The 18,331-nt window shown below is 41.4% G+C and overlaps 1 protein-coding gene across 1 annotated transcript in view; it reads right to left on the bottom strand.

The window, feature by feature from the left end:
* LOC132824059 (kinectin-like) overlaps positions 1 to 18,331 on the bottom strand; it is a 337,358-nt gene that overhangs the window by 149,155 nt on the left and 169,872 nt on the right. Inside the window, exon 6 of the mRNA XM_060838325.1 lies at positions 11,418 to 11,485. Coding sequence (XP_060694308.1) covers positions 11,418 to 11,485 — 68 coding nt within the window. The remainder of the gene's footprint in view (positions 1 to 11,417; positions 11,486 to 18,331) is intronic.

Genomic DNA, 18,331 nt, shown 5'->3' with positions numbered 1-18,331 from the left:
AATCTTCGACACTGATCGGCGCCATACACTTTGACTCTGATCAGCACCTTACTCCTCGACTCCAGCACCACACTCTTCGACACTGATTGGCTCCACACTCTTCGACTCTGATCAGCGCCACACACTTCGACTCTGATCAGCACCACACTCTTCGACTCTCATCCGAACCACACCCTTAGACTCTGATCAGCGCCACATACTTCCACTCCAGCAACACACTCTTCGCCTGTGATCAGCACCACACTCTTCCATTCCAGCATCATACCCTTTGACTACGATCAGCACCACAATCTTTGACTCTGATCAGCATCACACACTTCGACTCTGATCAGCACCACACTCTTCGACTCCAATCATCACCACAAACTTGGACACTGATCAGCACCACACTCTTCGACTCTGATCAGCACCACACTCTTCGACTCTAATCAGTATCAGACTCTTCGACTCTCATCAGCACAATCCTCTGATAAGCAACACAGTCTTCGACTGTAATCATCACCACAATCTTCGACACTGATCAGTGCCATACACTTTAACTCTGATCAGCACCTTACTCCTCCACTCCAGCACCACACTCTTCGACTCTGATCAGCACCACACTCTTCGACACTGATTGGCTCCACACTCTTCGACGCTGATCAGCGCCACACTCTTTGACTCTGATCAGCGCAATACTCTTCCACTCCAGCACCATGCCCTTCGACTCTGATCTGCTCCACACTCTTCCACTCCAGCGCCACACTCTTCGAATCTGATCAGCACCACACTCTTCGAATCTGATCCGTACCACACCCTTCGATTCTGATCAGCACCACACTCTTCCACTCCAGCAACACACTCTTCGCCTCTGATCAGCACCACACTCTTCCAATACAGCATCATACCCATCGACTCTGTTCAGCGCCACACTCTTCGATACTGAACAGCACCATACCCTTCGACTCTGATCAGCGCCACACTCTTCGACTCTGATCAGCACCACACTCTTCGACTCTGATCAGTACCACACTCTTCGACTCTGATCAGCACCACACTCTTCGACTCTAATCAGCACCATACACTTTGACTCTGATCAGCACCACACTCTTTGACTCTAATCAGCACCATACACTTCGACTCTGAACAGCACCATGTTCTTCGGCTTGGATCCGTACCACACTCTTCGACACTGATCAGCACCACACTCTTCCACTCCAGCACCATACCCTTCGTCTCTGATCAGCACCACACTCTTCAACTCTGATCAGCACCACACTCTTTGACTCTGATCAGCACCACACTCTTCCACTACAGCATCATACCCATCGACTACGATCAGCACCACAATCTTTGACTCTGATCAGCATCACACACTTCGACTCTGATCAGCACCACACTCTTCGACTCCAATCATCACCACAAACTTGGACACTGATCAGCACCACACTCTTCGACTCTGATCAGCACCACACTCTTCGACTCTCATCAGTACCAGACTCTTCGACTCTCATCAGCACAATACTCTGATCAGCAACACAGTCTTCGACTGTAATCATCACCACAATCTTCGACACTGATCAGTGCCATACACTTTAACTCTGATCAGCACCTTACTCCTCGACTCCAGCACCACACTCTTCGACTCTGATCAGCACCACACTCTTCGACACTGATTGGCTCCACACTCTTCGACGCTGATCAGCGCCACACTCTTTGACTCTGATCAGCGCAATACTCTTCCACTCCAGCACCATGCCCTTCGACTCTGATCTGCTCCACACTCTTCCACTCCAGCGCCACACTCTTCGAATCTGATCAGCACCACACTCTTCGAATCTGATCAGCACCGCACTCTTCGACTCTGATCCGAACCACACCCTTAGACTCTGATCAGCACCACACACTTCCACTCCAGTAACACACTCTTCGCCTCTGATCAGCACCTTACTCTTCCATTCCAGCATCGTACCCTTTGACTATGATCAGCACCACAATCTTTGACTCTGATCAGCATCACACACTTCGACTCTGATCAGCACCACACTCTTCGACTCTGATCAGCACCACACTCTTCGACTCTGATCAGCACCACACTCTTCGACACCGATCAGCACCACACTCTTCGACTCTGATCAGCACCAGACTTTTCGACTCTCATCAGCACAATTCTCTGATCAGCACCACACTCTTCGACACTAATCAGCGCCACACTTTTTGACACCGATCAGCACCACACTCTTCGACTCTGATCAGCACCACACTCTTCCACTCTGATTAGCGCCATACACTTTGACTCTGATCAGCACCTTACTCCTCCACTCCAGCACCACACTCTTTGACACTAATCAGCACCACACTCTTCGACTATGATCAGCGTCATACACTTTGACTCTGATCAGCACCTTACTCCTCCACTCCAGCACAACACTCTTCGACTCTGATCATCGCCACAACCTTAGACTCTGATCAGCACCACACTCTTCGACTCTCATCAGCACCAGACTCTTCGACTCTCATCAGCACAATACTCTGATCAGCAACACAGTCTTCGACTGTAATCATCATCACAATCTTCGACACTGATCAGCGCCATACACCTTGACTCTCATCAGCACCTTACTCCTCCACTTCAGCACCACACTCTTCGACTCTGATCAGCACCACACTCTTCGACACTGATCAGCGCAATACTCTTCCACTCCAGCACCATGCCCTTCGACTCTGATCTGCACCACACTCTTCCACTCCAGCAACACACTCTTTGAATCAAATCAGCACCATACACTTTGACTCTGAACAGCACCATGCCCTTCGGCTCTGATCCGTACCACACTCTTCGACACTGATCAGCACCACACTCTTCCACTCCAGCACCATACCCTTCGTCTCTGATCAGCACCACACTCTTTGACTCTGATCAGCACCACACTCTTCGACTCTGATCCGTACCACACCATTCGATTCTGATCAGCACCACACTCTTTAACTCTGATCAGCGCCACTATCTTTGACTCTGATCCGTACCACACCCTTCGACTCTGATCAGCAACAACACTCTTCGACACTGATCAGCACCACACTCTTCGACTCTGATCAGCACCGCACTCTTCGACTCTGATCCGAACCACACCCTTAGACTCTGATCAGCACCACACACTTCCACTCCAGCAACACACTCTTCGCCTCTGATCAGCACCTTACTCTTCCATTCCAGCATCGTACCCTTTGACTATGATCAGCACCACAATCTTTGACTCTGATCAGCATCACACACTTCGACTCTGATCATCACCACAAACTTGGACACTGATCAGCACCACACTCTTCGACTCTGATCAGCACCACACTCTTCGACTCTCATCAGCACCAGACTCTTCGACTCTCATCAGCACAATACTCTGATCAGCAACACAGTCTTCGACTGTAATCATCATCACAATCTTCGACACTGATCAGCGCCATACACCTTGACTCTCATCAGCACCTTACTCCTCCACTTCAGCACCACACTCTTCGACTCTGATCAGCACCACACTCTTCGACACTGATCAGCGCAATACTCTTCCACTCCAGCACCATGCCCTTCGACTCTGATCTGCACCACACTCTTCCACTCCAGCAACACACTCTTTGAATCAAATCAGCACCATACACTTTGACTCTGAACAGCACCATGCCCTTCGGCTCTGATCCGTACCACACTCTTCGACACTGATCAGCACCACACTCTTCCACTCCAGCACCATACCCTTCGTCTCTGATCAGCACCACACTCTTTGACTCTGATCAGCACCACACTCTTCGACTCTGATCAGCACCACACTCTTCCACTCCAGCACCATACCCTTCGACTCTGATCAGCGCCACACTCTTCGACTCTGATCAGCACCACACTCTTTGACTCTAATCAGCACCATACCCTTCGACTCTGATCAGCGCCACACTCTTTGACTCTGATCAGCACCACACTCTTCGCCTCTGATCAGCACCACACTCTTCCACTACAGCATCATACCAATTGACTCTGTTCAGCGCCACACTCTTCGATACTGAACAGTACCACACTCTTCGGCTTTAATCAGCACCACACTCTTCGACTCTGATCAGTACCACATTCTATGACTCTCATCAGCACCATAATCTTCCATTCTGATCAACACCACACACTTCCTCTCCAGCACCACACCCATCGACTGTGATCAGCACCACACTCTTCTGCTATGATCAGTGCTAGACTCTTCGACACTGATCAGCACTACATTCTTCTACTCTGATCATCGCCACACCCTTCGACTCTGATCAGCGCCACACTCTTCGACTCTGATCCGTACCACACCCTTCGATTCTGATCAGCACCACACTCTTTGACTCTGATCCGTGCCACACCCTTCGACTCTGATCAGCACCACACTCTTCGACACTGATCAGCACCACACTCTTCGACTCTGATCAGCACCGCACTCTTCGACTCTCATCCGAACCACACCCTTAGACTCTGATCAGCACCACACACTTCCACTCCAGCAACACACTCTTCACCTCTGATCAGCACCACATTCTTCCATTCCAGCATCGTACCCTTTGACTATGATCAGCACCACAATCTTTGACTCTGATCAGCACCACATTCTTCGACACTGATCAGCACCACACTCTTTTACTCTGATCAGTGCCACACTCTTCGACTCTGATCAGAGCCACACTCTTCGACTCTGATCAGCGCCACACTCTTCGACTCTGATCAGCACCACACTCATCGACTCTGATCACCACCACACTCTTTCACACTAGCAACACACTCTTTGACTTCTTAAAATTACCTCAGCACAGGCAGTTGTCTGAAGTCCAAGGGTTATAACCTAACTCCACAACTACTGAATTACATTGTAGCAGTCATTGATCATGCATCTCATAGCCTTATCTACACAGAAGGAAGGAAAGGGAGACAGAGGATCAGAACTTGGATCCTGAATGCAAAAAAAAAGGGGAAAATCAGGAAAGCCAATTCCTAATATTTATAAAGAAAATGTTGAAATCAGTGCTGCAGGATCATACTCTTTGATTTCAATTGTGACAAATTAAATCCTCTTAAGGAGCAGTGCACAAAAGCCACAGAAAGCCTTTCAATGAAATCTGTATCCAGTTATTAAAGTCAGAAGCATTTGGACAAATACAAAGGAGGGCACAGAAACCTACCATAATTTCACATGCAAAAGAGAAAGAACGCCTAACGATTCCTAAGAGTGAGGAAAGAAAGTTAGCACATTCCAAAACACTGGTTGCTTACAGACACTACTGAAGGGAGAACTGAGGGCTTCCTATGTAGAGCAGGACAAATTCCAAGATAATAGCTCAGGGACTAACTGGAGATGTCGTTGAGATCGATTAGTTAAAATTCACCTAAAGAGTGAATTTTAAAGAGTCAGGTTATTAGGAAATAACCTCATAAGGTGGACAACAAAATATCCAGAAAGTCCAGAGAGGTTGAGCAGGTTAAATAGTTTCAACCAGAAGCTAGTAAAGTTGAAGTTAGCCAAAAAAGAAATTATAGAAGCTCTTTAGGGGCCAATATCTTCATTCAAAGTTAAAACAGCTCAGATAATACCCACAGGATCAAACAAGAATTTGGGAAATCCCCAAGTGTTCCATCAGGCAGTGAAGGAAGTGCTTCACCTCATATAAGAACCTAAGAGAAGTCATTGCCTAAGTAGGAGGGCTGAAGAAGCCAAGCACAGTAAGTGGAAAGAGGGAAGTCATTCATGGCTATTAGTGTAGAGTTCCTGACTAAAACTGCTAAACTACCATAAAAATGGTCACCATAATTTTACAAAATGGCTCCCAGAAGTCACATGATGACTTTCAGAGATTGAGCTGGTATTGGGACTGGATTCCTATCTCAGGAAGAAAGCACAAGAGACCTTCTTGAAATCCAACGAATTTTCCATGGGTAAACAAAACTCCCTGATAATGATTCCCCTGGAGATGAGAATAGTTTGTACTTTCAATTGCAACCTGATACTGAGAACTATTCAAACTAATAGCTGAAACATTTAAAAGCTAATTACCTTAGCTAAAAGAAATTAGATGAATCTGTTTCCTAATTCAGAAGCATTATGCAACAGATTTGGCATAACTTGAGTTTTGATCACTATAAAGCAGACTGTGAGGTATTATTTCAGCTAAATCTTCAAGAACAGCTCTGAGAATCGTCATTACAGAGTGAAGATTTTCAGCAGGGAGACAGAGGAAGGCAAACTGATAAAGTATTGCTGTGCTGAATCAGGCAACCAAGGGCCACACAGCCCGCATTACTGTAAATACGAAACAAAGCAAACAGCATCAGCAGTGCTTGTTATATTTTTAATGTTTTGGTATAAAATTCATATTTTTGCTGGATTTTCTTCAGTACTTTAAAACCTTCCTTAATCTATTAGCCCTACTCGTCAGAATTTTCAGAATGCATGCTACTTATAACGTGACTCATGCTACTGAAGAAATCTCATTTTGCTTTAGCAACAGTTATAACTTCACATAGGGAGCAGTCAATATTGCTTGTGACATTCAATGAAACCCAGTTGCGATAGCTTTAATTCATTAAAAAATGCATACAATTGCTGACCTGATAACATGGACATGAAAGGAGAAAGTTTTCTCAACAATGTCAGTGAGCCAGTAAGGTACAAATTCAAAGGAATATCGTGAAAACAATAAAATTGAGTAGATTGAAGGACAAGTTTTCCTTCCATTTTATCTAAAATAAATTATTATATTCAAGCCTGCTCTGCCAGTAAATAAGATCTGCTCTGATTATAACCTCAATTCTGCATTCACACCTCCTGCTGATTATCTTTCACCTGCTTGAGTATCAACAATTTATTTACTTCTGTTTTGAAGACTCCAAGGACTCCATGATCCACTGAGGAAAAAAAAATCATTTTTAAATGAATGATCCTTTTATATCAGTGATCTACTGAATGTAAAAGTTAAGCAACATACTGCTGGAAATTAGAAATTAAAACAGAAAATGTTGTATATACCAACAGCATCTGTGGAGAAAGGAAGAGTTAATTTTTTCATCATGTAATATTTAATTTGGTTGTAAACATGTTGTAGGATTTTAATAATGGACATGTTAGAACGACAATTTTTCATATAAAATTTCAGCAAATAAAATGAAATTTTCACTAGAAATTCAATGAAATTTCTTACTTATATAAAATCTCATGCTACTATTTTGCAAACTAAATTCAACACAAATATGCACATTACCAATAATAAATGGTGCAATTTCAGCTATTACATTTTGGTTTTCAATGCCAACTGAACCAATGTACTCGGAAACGCCCACATTGTCATTATCTCATCATCATGACACCCAGTGCCAACAGCAGTATAAGACAAGCAGAAAACCACACAGGAAAAACCATCCGAGGCTAAGAAATGCTTTCTAATTTGGGGTTTAAGGGACCTCATGTCAATTTTTACATACAAGTTGACATTGCACATTATTGATCGTCAATAAAAATAAAGCTTTGATGTGAAGGGGTGAACAAATATTTGAAAGTATAATGGAAAATGAAATTTATTGCAACATTTAAACCTTTGATAAAGATTTAAAATAGTTTAAAATAAATGTGATTTTTTTTTCAAAATAAAGTTAAATGAAGTTAATTATAACAAGCAATATTTGACACAGAATGGTAATTAATTTTGTGTGGAAAACTCTCACTGATTCATTTTATAAACTTATAATTAAGTATCAATGAAAAAAAAACAAAGTAGTGTTAAGTCCCAAAACAGTATGTTAATACAGCCACCTATGCTCTGGAGAAGAAAATAGCTATACTCTTGACTTCATCCAAATTTGCTAATATGAAGAAAAATGACTCAAATTTCTAAGTGACTGAGATGGAAATTAGAATATCTGCAGCTGAATGAGAGGCAAAGAGTGGAACCTTCTGACTTTAGAAGGTGTTGTCTATCCTGCCTGAAAGATTGTGGAGCCACTCACACTGACTCTCAGAAGGAAGACCATCACACCTTCTGTCCATCATACACAAGAGGTCACCAACTGGCCTTCATCCTGAATCCTGTCCCGGGGGTGGAAGTCCTTTCCAACAGGAGCTGACTGTCAATCAGAGGCCTGCAGCTCCAGTGCTGGAGGCACCACACCTAGGCCACTTTAGGGGTTAGTGAACTCTATTGCTATGGTTGTGGAGTCACATGTAGATCAGTCCATACGAAGTTGGCAGATTTCCTTTCCTAAAGCACATTAGGAATCTACGGCAATTGACAGAGATTATATGGCTGCCATCAAACTTTTTTTAATCTGAATTCAAATTTCATCATCTTCCATGTTGGGATTGGAACCCACGTCCCCAGAACATTAGCCTGGGGTTCTGGCTTATCGTTTAAGTGTTATTGCCATTACGTAAACCACCTCCCCTAAGTAGATTGCCATGGCAACTTCAAGGAACACAACACTAGATTCCAAGGTCAAAGGTAGGTGATTTGTCGAGATTGGAGTTTCCAGCAGTAGGGACCATGGGGAAATTGGGGCAGTAGGTTTGAAAACAAGGATTCTCTGTTGCCAATCCTATATTCAATGTATGTGACATCGATGAGGAACTGAGCACTTTTGATCAAACCCAAGCCCCAAGCTGACAAGGAGGCACAACCTTTCTCCTTCTGGGAATGTGCCTGTCAGCAGGCCTGCTTGCAACTGGGTTAATCCCAGCAGCAGGAGATGAAGGCACTTAAGTGTTCATCAATTATCACTTACGATGTCAACTAGCAGTGGAGTAGGAAAGTCAGGCAAGGATCTTTCTGCACAGAAGAGGAGGAGGAAAGGCATCAGAGGTTTGGGTACAACCTGTTCCCTGTCTAATTCCTGCCTTTTACCTCACTGCCTCAAGGGTCAGAAGATTCCATCCAAAATATGAAGGCACAAGTTTAGAGAAGAAATCAGAACTTGGAATTGAAACTGAATAGTGGTGAGAGCAACAGAATCCTCCAAGATGCCCAATTCTTCCTATGTGCATTCAAAATACTTATATGGAAAATAAATTTCATACTTTTACATTCTACCATCACAACTAAAGATGAAAAAATAAATTTTGTTTTTAATACAAAGCTCATTGTCTTGCATTAGGTTGAATACATTTTTAAAATCTCGAATTTTCCATAAATGCTTGTTAGAAATTCCCTTATTTATAGTATTTCTGTAGTAATCTTTTAGACAGTAGTCCATTTTAATTCTTAAACAAATCTCATCCTAAAAATTATAATATGCAGTACTTCTGAGGACTAAGTTTATTGTCGTTGCTTGATATTTCAAGCATTAAATTATTTGAAAAAAGCAATTCCAATTTAATACACGTGTGTTCCCACGGTTTGAAAGTGACAAAACCTTTGGATGGTTTGGAAAATGTATACTTGAGTTTAAAAACTGATTTAGAAAGATATTAATCCAGTATTTGTCTTGTAATAATGTATTTAAATTACTTACCTTTAAAAAAAATATTTTTGTAAATATACCAGATTTTAATTTTGAATTCTGCAATCTCATTTTGTAACTATTGTAATAGTTTCAGGCAGATGCAGCTAGATCTAAATTATGCAACTCATTTACATATTCTAGTCGTAGGATACATGCAAATGAAGGTCGTTTACATAATGGATTCCTGTCATTGCTACCGCTCTTTTCTTTACGTCCTATTCAGCAAGCTTTGATATCACAAACCAAGTTCTTTTTACTGAAAAGGGATTTTATTTTATACAACATGCCTCCGATTTGTGAAGTAAATTCCTTCAGTAACAATCAGAAATTATCTAAGTGAAGCAGGTATCTATACTCCAGCTTTTCATTTCTTTCTTTTTTCCTTAATTGCAGGAAATAACTTGGCCTTAATGAGGTACTTTATGTAGATTAAGCACCTGAGCCAATTAGTTAGCTCTGACCTTGTCTTGCAAAGAAGGTTACAGAAGAGTAGTATTTAAAAAATTTAAAGGCTCTCCCCTTTGCCTCATCTTTTCAAATGTTAGGTAAAACGGCATGCTGATAATTACTTAATCAAATATGACAGAAGGGACTAATTTACTGATTACAATAAAGCCCGAGGGTGATATGACAAAAATTTCTCTACAACTTCATTTCAGCTTTCATTTAAGTAGGCTTTGAGTATTTATAACAAAATATCCTTGCAACATATTGTCGCAGATGAGACTGTAAAGCGTCGTCTCCCATCAGCTATAGTCCAATAAGCAGCCGATGCTGTTCCTGCTGCTGCTGCGGGCTTCCCTGCGCCAGCACGGCAGTTATGCCAAGCTATTGGTGTGTTTACCCTTTGGGAATGTTAACTATAATTCTTCAGCTTTTAAAATCAATTAACCCTTATGTTAATTAGTGTCAAGTCTATAGAAAGCCGCGCAAATGGCAAGAGCTGGCACACTGCCATCCATTCACTGGCAGCGCCACAGCTCTCTTGATAACAGCGGGTATGTTAGGGCCCGTATGTACGTCTGTCAGAACTGTTGAGCCAAGGGAGATTATCCAGACCCCTACAGCAAACACGAAGTCATATCTGAAGGCGCAACTGGCAGGATTACCATGCGCTCCACTGTAAATCCTTCCTCAGAGGACATGTTTCAAGTTGAAAACAAGGATGTGTGCATGAATGTGTTTAATCATCTTTTGCTTGGCCGTGCAGAAGCGACTGCGGATACTTTCCCCCCTTCGAAGACAAAAGCCGCCATGCCATCGACTGTCTTTTCGAAGGATGCCAGGAAATGAAAAAACAGTAGTAACGACATGGTGCCAGGGGCAATATGGCCAACTGTCAAAGCATGAGCCAGTGTTTTGTTCGATGTCGACTTGTTTTCTATTCAACTTCGTTTACAAAAACAATACCAACAAAAAAACAAAGGAACTATTTTGGAGTAACGCTTTCAATCCGATGCCATGGGGAATGACAGTGAACTAAGCGTACATGTCTGCATGGTACTGCCACTTGACAGAGGAGAAAAACAAGGATTTGTGTAAAAATTATGTCTTGCATCTTACAAAAATGGGAATAAAGGCGATTTTGGTGCTCACATTCTTACTGACAGGAGTTTGGAGATTTACTGTTTAATCTGGAGTGTGTTTTTAACCATCAATTGACCCAGGTACACAAGGAAAATAAAAATCATACTCTTGCAGCAGGCAGGCTGCCTGAGATTTATCTGCATTCAGTGCTATCACCAGGGAGATGAATGGGCCGATCTGTAGCCTTTTACAAGATCCACTATGGGAATGAAGGAGGAGGGATGCCACAGAGACGTGTACAAACTTGAAGTGCGAAGGTTTAAAGGTGCTACTTGGATAAATCCTGCAGTACATTGAATGGGAAAATGAAATGTTTCTCTCTATCTGGGAGGGAGTGCCTTTTACTTACGGTGGAAGTGTTGCCGTGGATCCCGAAAGGTGTTCAGTTGGCATCGCACGCAGCGTTACCGATGAGAGCTGAAAACAAAAGGGACAAAAAGTACAAAAGATATTTTGAAAATAATTACGTATGGATTTTACAAAATGACAAGAAAGAGCAATATAATGGAATACTTCTGCAACTTCCTCAAGTGCCACACATAGGATGCAAATTGTATACACTGCCGATTCAACCTGCTGGTGATGGATTTTAACCTGGCATCTTCTGGGCAATTTAAAACGCGTTCTGGATTTATCATTTAACGTACATTCTTATTTTCAAGTACGTGCTTATGAATGTAAACGGAGGAGATTTTTTGTTAACAAGGTGTTTGTGCTGTGGAAAGAATCTACGAGGGTTTGACTGGAATACAATGGCAGCGGCGCCTGTGAAAACCGACGTTCAGGGGAAAAAAGCTCTGCAGAGGGATAACGTTAAATGGGTCACAGGCTCTACCAGCTGCTAGGTTCCATACGCCGCAATCAAAGTGAATGTTCTAAAATTATTACAGTCAAACAGTCATGTGGTGGCAGTTAACGTCCCCAGTGTTTAATCATCTTACAGTAGAATGGTTTTATGCATATTTCATTTGCATATCATTAAGCTGGTTAAGCATGGGGTATTCAGAGTGGGATGAATACAATGTGAGTCTCATATGATCCATATCAGAGAAGCTACTCTGCTCAATTGACTGTCTGCATTTTTCTCCTCTTTTAATCCGCTGACTTTGTTATATCTGAAACACAGTGGCTGGAAATCATTGTGGATTCCTACTTTTATTATGACAGCGTTTTGAAAAAAATTATATTCAAAATGATACGGCAAGGGAGATTTAAAGAACCACGGATCGCTTTAATGCGGAAATGTTGCTGAACAGGAAAATTGTCCTAATAATTTCTGTGAAAATAGAAACTTTTTCTTAATAATTAAAAAGCAGAATGTCAGAAATGAAGATTAGGTAAAATTGTGGAACACCAGCCCGCAACGCTTGTCTGTAATCAAGAGACTACATGCGTCAACTATTTCTGCACAAATTAACGTGCATCTAATTTTGATAGCCACTATTAAACCATTAATGTGATTAATCAATTATTTCAGTCTGAAAGCCTATTATGCGTACACGACAGATACAGTGGGGTCTTTGTCACTTTCATACATGAATAACATAGTAATCGCAGGCCTTTGTGTATTTTCTCAATGGTTTAATTCATTCACCCCAACATTGCCTAGTTCTGGCAGATAATCAAAATTACTTCCTGGGAAAACTATAAAGACAATTAAGCATGGAAATCTGTTGCTGATGTACAACACATGAATTCATTTGGAAATTAGGCCGCTTTGTTCTTTCCTTCGCTCTTGCTTTTGTTGTTAATATTAATATTCAAATGAGATACATCGTGACTCTACTGTACAATTAGCTGGCAAAAAAAGCCACACACTGCTGACTGCGACATTTTGTGTAGTGAACATGCAGATGTCGCTGTTGTTCTTTACATGGGTATAATAATATGCAAAATAGTGAGCATCACTTGGATACAAAATAATTCAAATTTTTTTTCAAAAAGTCTCTGCCTTTCTTCTGGAGGAATGAGCTTGTAAATGTAGCTCGAGTCAAATGGTGTAGGAATTCTGGAGAATTTGCCATGGAATTATAAACATAATGGCATAAGTTACAGGCATTCATCTATTGTCATCCTGAATAGTACCAATTCAACTGCTTTTGAATGGATTTATCAATATGGATAACCTTTTTTTTCCATTTCTGAATATTCGATGTACTTTACATACATAACTGAATTACAGAGAACTCTCTCCAACGGCTTACACTAATTTACCCAATGGATATTATCACTCAGTCACTGATGACTTTAACACGTTGGTATTCAGGGCACCTGTTTTCACTGCTATTGGTAAGATGGTACATATTTATATGCATGCACTGACTTTGCGTCTTTGTTGACTGTCAAATTCTGTGCAATTGAAAAGTTAGCACTTGAAACCTTAATGGCAACTGCATTTGCTAGTGCTGAGCAATATTTGGAATGCTTCTGATTAATACAAAAGAGGCCTGCATATTTAATGAATGGTTTTTCAACAAGAGCAATCTGTAAGTGTCTTTAATGATGGCATTTTGCACCATGAGAAATAGCTGCTAAATTTTTTTATGCAATTATACTGTTGGCAATCTATAACTCAGAGTTCTATTCACCGTTAACTTGAAATAAATGAAAGCAATTACTTTTATCAAAATATTTTAGCGAGGATTTTAAAAATACTAATATGAGAAAAACGTACATTAGGTTGCTTTTTGATTTCAAAATGTACTATAAGAAATTATTTAAGTAGATTCCTAATGACAAATATATAACCAATGAAAATTACTTGTGAGGCTTGCAGACAAACAGTATGGCTCTCATTTTAAAAGCATTTGTTTAAAAAGAACTGTCAGAAATCCTGAGCAAAATACAGAATTTTGACCTACTACAAGTTATTACAGTCAAAAACTGAGCAAATTTGCTTAATGAAATTGCTGTTTCCACAACATAGCATTTCGTTATGAACTCCCATATATTAAAAAAGATAATTTAAGATCATAATAAATGTTCAGTTAGCACAACATTTTAAAATACAATTAAAACTTCCTGTAAAGTAAATTGTTTCATATGGTATAAACGCTTCCTAAATAGAAATGGCGCAGCATATTGGAAAACGAAAGTGAATACTCCACAACTGAAAATGCTGAAAATACAGACATGTGTTAGCACTCAACAAAAAGGAAAAAAAAAGAAATTAATTGTTTTTGGAGAATTTCAGAAAAATAATTATAATAGAAATTTGAATTTGTCTCCTTTCAAGTGCTGATTGATTTGATATAAGTATTCTGCTGGAAAATGATATCTTAGTTTTTCCATGGTATTGAATCCACTAAAGTTTTATGACATTGTTGCTCAGATATATCTTTTATCTTAAATATGTGTTAATTTCTGAAGTGAAGCAAAATCAAATTCTAAACCAAAAAGTCAATTTTGAGCTAATATTGGAGACATTCTTGTATACATACAAATCAATTAATTAGAATTTTCATTTGCTGTGTGACAGTCAGCAGTCATGCATTTGACATCACACTTCTCTTTGAGATTGCTGCATTCTTTGAAGTTTTTAACATCCACGCAGTAAAGCTAGAGTGTAACTGATGTGTTCTTTTTATTAGTTAGATTTTTATTAAGAAAACATTTACACAAACATTTGTAAAAACTTAGACCAATAGACATCTGTAGCATTAGATGACAGGATTTCTATATTGTAAGATAATTCCAGAACTTTTCCATACTGGTAGGAAAGATGGGACAACAGATTAAAACTTAATGATAAATCTCACAATACAATTAAACTTCCGTTAAAGGGAACTTATAAATCAATACTTCCCATTATATCCATCACATGCAATTATATTTTTAATGCATTAATTAATTTGATAATCCCAAATATACAATTTTATATTGCAATTTAATTTGTTTGAAAAGAGAGGTATTTTGCAGCACAATGCCTCTTGTTATTAAAGAGATTGATATGTTCAAAAAGTGATTATAGGTCTTGATTTTTCCCATAATATCGATGTATTTGATTTTGGAATAAACATATGTTAGAAATAAAAAAGAAGCCCCACAACTGTTTTTGACCAACCAAATGTTTTTAAGACCTAACCAAATCTAAATGTAGTGGGGTCATCACTGCTCATTACAGCAAATCCAGTGATTTCACCCTCCCCCCACAAACTAACTCTTGCGATCAATGCTACAAAGTGCAAAATAAGGGAATCCTGCTATGTGATGCAGTTCTTCCATTTGCCTGCATCCACCATTTCATGGGCAGATATAGAACATAGAACATAGAACAATACAGCACAGAACAAGCCCTTCGGCCCACGATGTTGTGCCGAACATCTAACCTAGATTAAGCATCCATCCATGTACCTATCCAATTGCCGCTTAAAGGTCGCCAATAATTCTGACTCTACCACTCCCACGGGCAGCACATTCCATGCCCCCACCACTCTCTGGGTAAAGAACCCACCCCTGACATCTCCCCTATACCTTCCACCCTTCACCTTAAATTTATGTCCCCTTGTAACACTCTGTTGTACCCGGGGAAAAAGTTTCTGACTGTCTACTCTATCTATTCCTCTGATCATCTTATAAACCTCTATCAAGTCACCCCTCATCCTTCGCCGTTCCAACGAGAAAAGGCCGAGAACTCTCAATCTATCCTCGTACGACCTATTCTCTATTCCAGGCAACATCCTGGTAAATCTTCTCTGCACCCTCTCCAAAGCTTCCATATCTTTCCTAAAGTGAGGCGACCAGAACTGCACACAATACTCCAAATGTGGCCTAACCAAAGTCCTGTACAGCTGCAACATCACTTCATGACTCTTGAATTCAATCCCTCTGCTAATGAACGCGAATACACCATAGGCCTTCTTACAAGCTCTATCCACCTGAGTGGCAACTTTCAAAGATCTATGTACTTAGACCCCAAGATCCCTCTGTTCCTCCACCTGACTAAGAACTCTACCGTTAACCCTGTATTCCGCATTCTTATTTGTTCTTCCAAAATGGACAACCTCACACTTGGCAGGGTTGAACTCCATCTGCGACTCCTCAGCCCAGCTCTGCATCATATCTAAGTCCCTTTGCAGCCGACAACAGCCCGCCTCACTGTCCACAACTCCACCAATCTTCGTATCATCTGCAAATTTACTGACCCACCCTTTGACTCCCTCATCCAAGTCAATAATAAAAATTACAAACAGCAGAGGACCCAGAACTGATCCCTGCGGAACTCCACTTGTAACTGGGCTCCAGGCTGAATATTTACCATCTACCACCACTCTCTGACTTCGACCGGTTAGCCAGTTTTCTATCCAATTGGCCAAATTTCCCTCTATCCCATGCCTCCTGACTTTTCGCATAAGCCTACCATGGGGAACCTTATCAAATGCCTTACTAAAATCCATGTACACTACATCCACTGCTCTACCCTCATCCACATGCTTGGTCACCTCCTCAAAGAATTCAATAAGACTTGTAAGGCAAAACCTACCCTTCACAAATCCATGCTGGCTGTCCCTAATCAAGCAATGTCTTTCCAGATACTCATAAATCCTATCCCTCAGTACCCTTTCCATTACTTTGCCTACCACAGAAGTAAGACTAACTGGCCTGTAATTCCCGGGGTTATCCCTATTCTCTTTTTTGAACAGGGTCACAACATTCGCTACTCTCCAGTCCCCTGGTACCACCCCCGTTGACAGTGAAGACGAAAAGATCATTGGCAACGGCTCTGCAATTTCCTCTCTTGCTTCCCACATAATCATAGGATATATCCCATCAGGCCTGGGGGACTTGTCTATCCTCAAGTTGTTCAAAATGTCCAACACATCTTCCTTCCTAACAAGTATCTCTTCTAGCTTACCAGTCCGTTTCACACTCTCCTCTTCAACAATACGGTCCCTCTCGTTCGTAAATACTGAAGAAAAGTACTCATTCAAGACCTCTCCTATCTCTTCCGACTCAATACACAATCTCCCACTACTGTCCTTGATTGGACCTACTCTCGTTCTCGTCATTCTCATGTTTCTCACATACGCATAAAATGCCTTGGGGTTATCCTTGATCCTATCCGCCAAGGATTTTTCATGCCCTCTCTTAGCTCTCCTAATCCCTTTCTTCAGGTCCCTTCTGGCTATCCTGTATCCCTCCACTGCTCTGTCTGGACCCTGTTTCCTCAACCTTATGTAAGCCTCCTTCTTCCTCTTTACTAGACATTCAACCACCCTCGTCAACCAAGGCTCCCTCACACGACCATTTCTTTCCTGCCTGATAGGTACATACATATCAAGGACACGTCGTATCTGCTCCTTGAAAAAGTTCCACATTTCCACCACACCCTTCCCTGACAGCCTATGCTCCCAACTTATGCTCCTCAAATCCTGTCTTACAGCATCGTAATTTCCCTTCCCCAATTGTAAAATCTACCCTGTTGTGCGCACCTATCTCTCTCCATAACCAAGGTGAAAGTCACAAAATTGTGGTCACCATCACCAAAATGTTCACCCACTAACAAGCCCATCACTTGTCCCGGTTCATTACCGAGTACCAAATCCAATATGGCCTCCCCTCTGGTTGGACAATCTACATACTGAGTTAGAAAAGCTTCGTGGACACACTGCATAAACACCGCCCCATCCAATCTACTTGATCTAAAGAGCTTCCAATCAATATTTGGGAAGTTGAAGTCGCCCATGACTATGACCCTGTGGCTTCTGCACCTTTCCAAAATCTGTTTCCCAATCTGTTTCTCCACATCTCTGCTGCTATTGGGAGGCCTATAGTAAACATCCAACAAGGTAACTGCACCTTTCCTATTTCTGACTTCAGCCCATACTACCTCCAAGGGCAGATCACCCTCAAACTTCCTTTCTGCAGCCGTTATACCATTTCTAATTAGCAATGCCACCCCCCCTCCTTTTTTACCACCCTCCCTAATCTTACTGAAACATCTGTAACCAGGAACCTCCAACAACCATTCCTGTCCCTCATCTATCCACGTCTCCGTGATGGCCACAACATCGTAGTCCCAGTTACCGATCCACGCCTTAAGTTCACCCACCTTATTTCTGATACTCCTTGCGTTGAAGTATACGCACTTGAGCCCATCTCTGTGTCCGCAAGTATTCCTTGTCAGTGTTACCTTCTCCACAGCCTCCCTACATTCTTGGACATCCTGACAAACAGCTAGTTTACTTGCTGGACTACAAGTCCGGATCCCATCCCCCTGCCAAATTAGTTTAAACCCCCCCGAAGAGTGCTAGCAAACCTACC

Source organism: Hemiscyllium ocellatum, chromosome 17 (assembly GCF_020745735.1).
Source record: "Hemiscyllium ocellatum isolate sHemOce1 chromosome 17, sHemOce1.pat.X.cur, whole genome shotgun sequence".
In the NCBI taxonomy this organism is placed as follows: domain Eukaryota; kingdom Metazoa; phylum Chordata; class Chondrichthyes; order Orectolobiformes; family Hemiscylliidae; genus Hemiscyllium; species Hemiscyllium ocellatum.
This window is presented reverse-complemented; position numbering and strand designations above follow the sequence as displayed.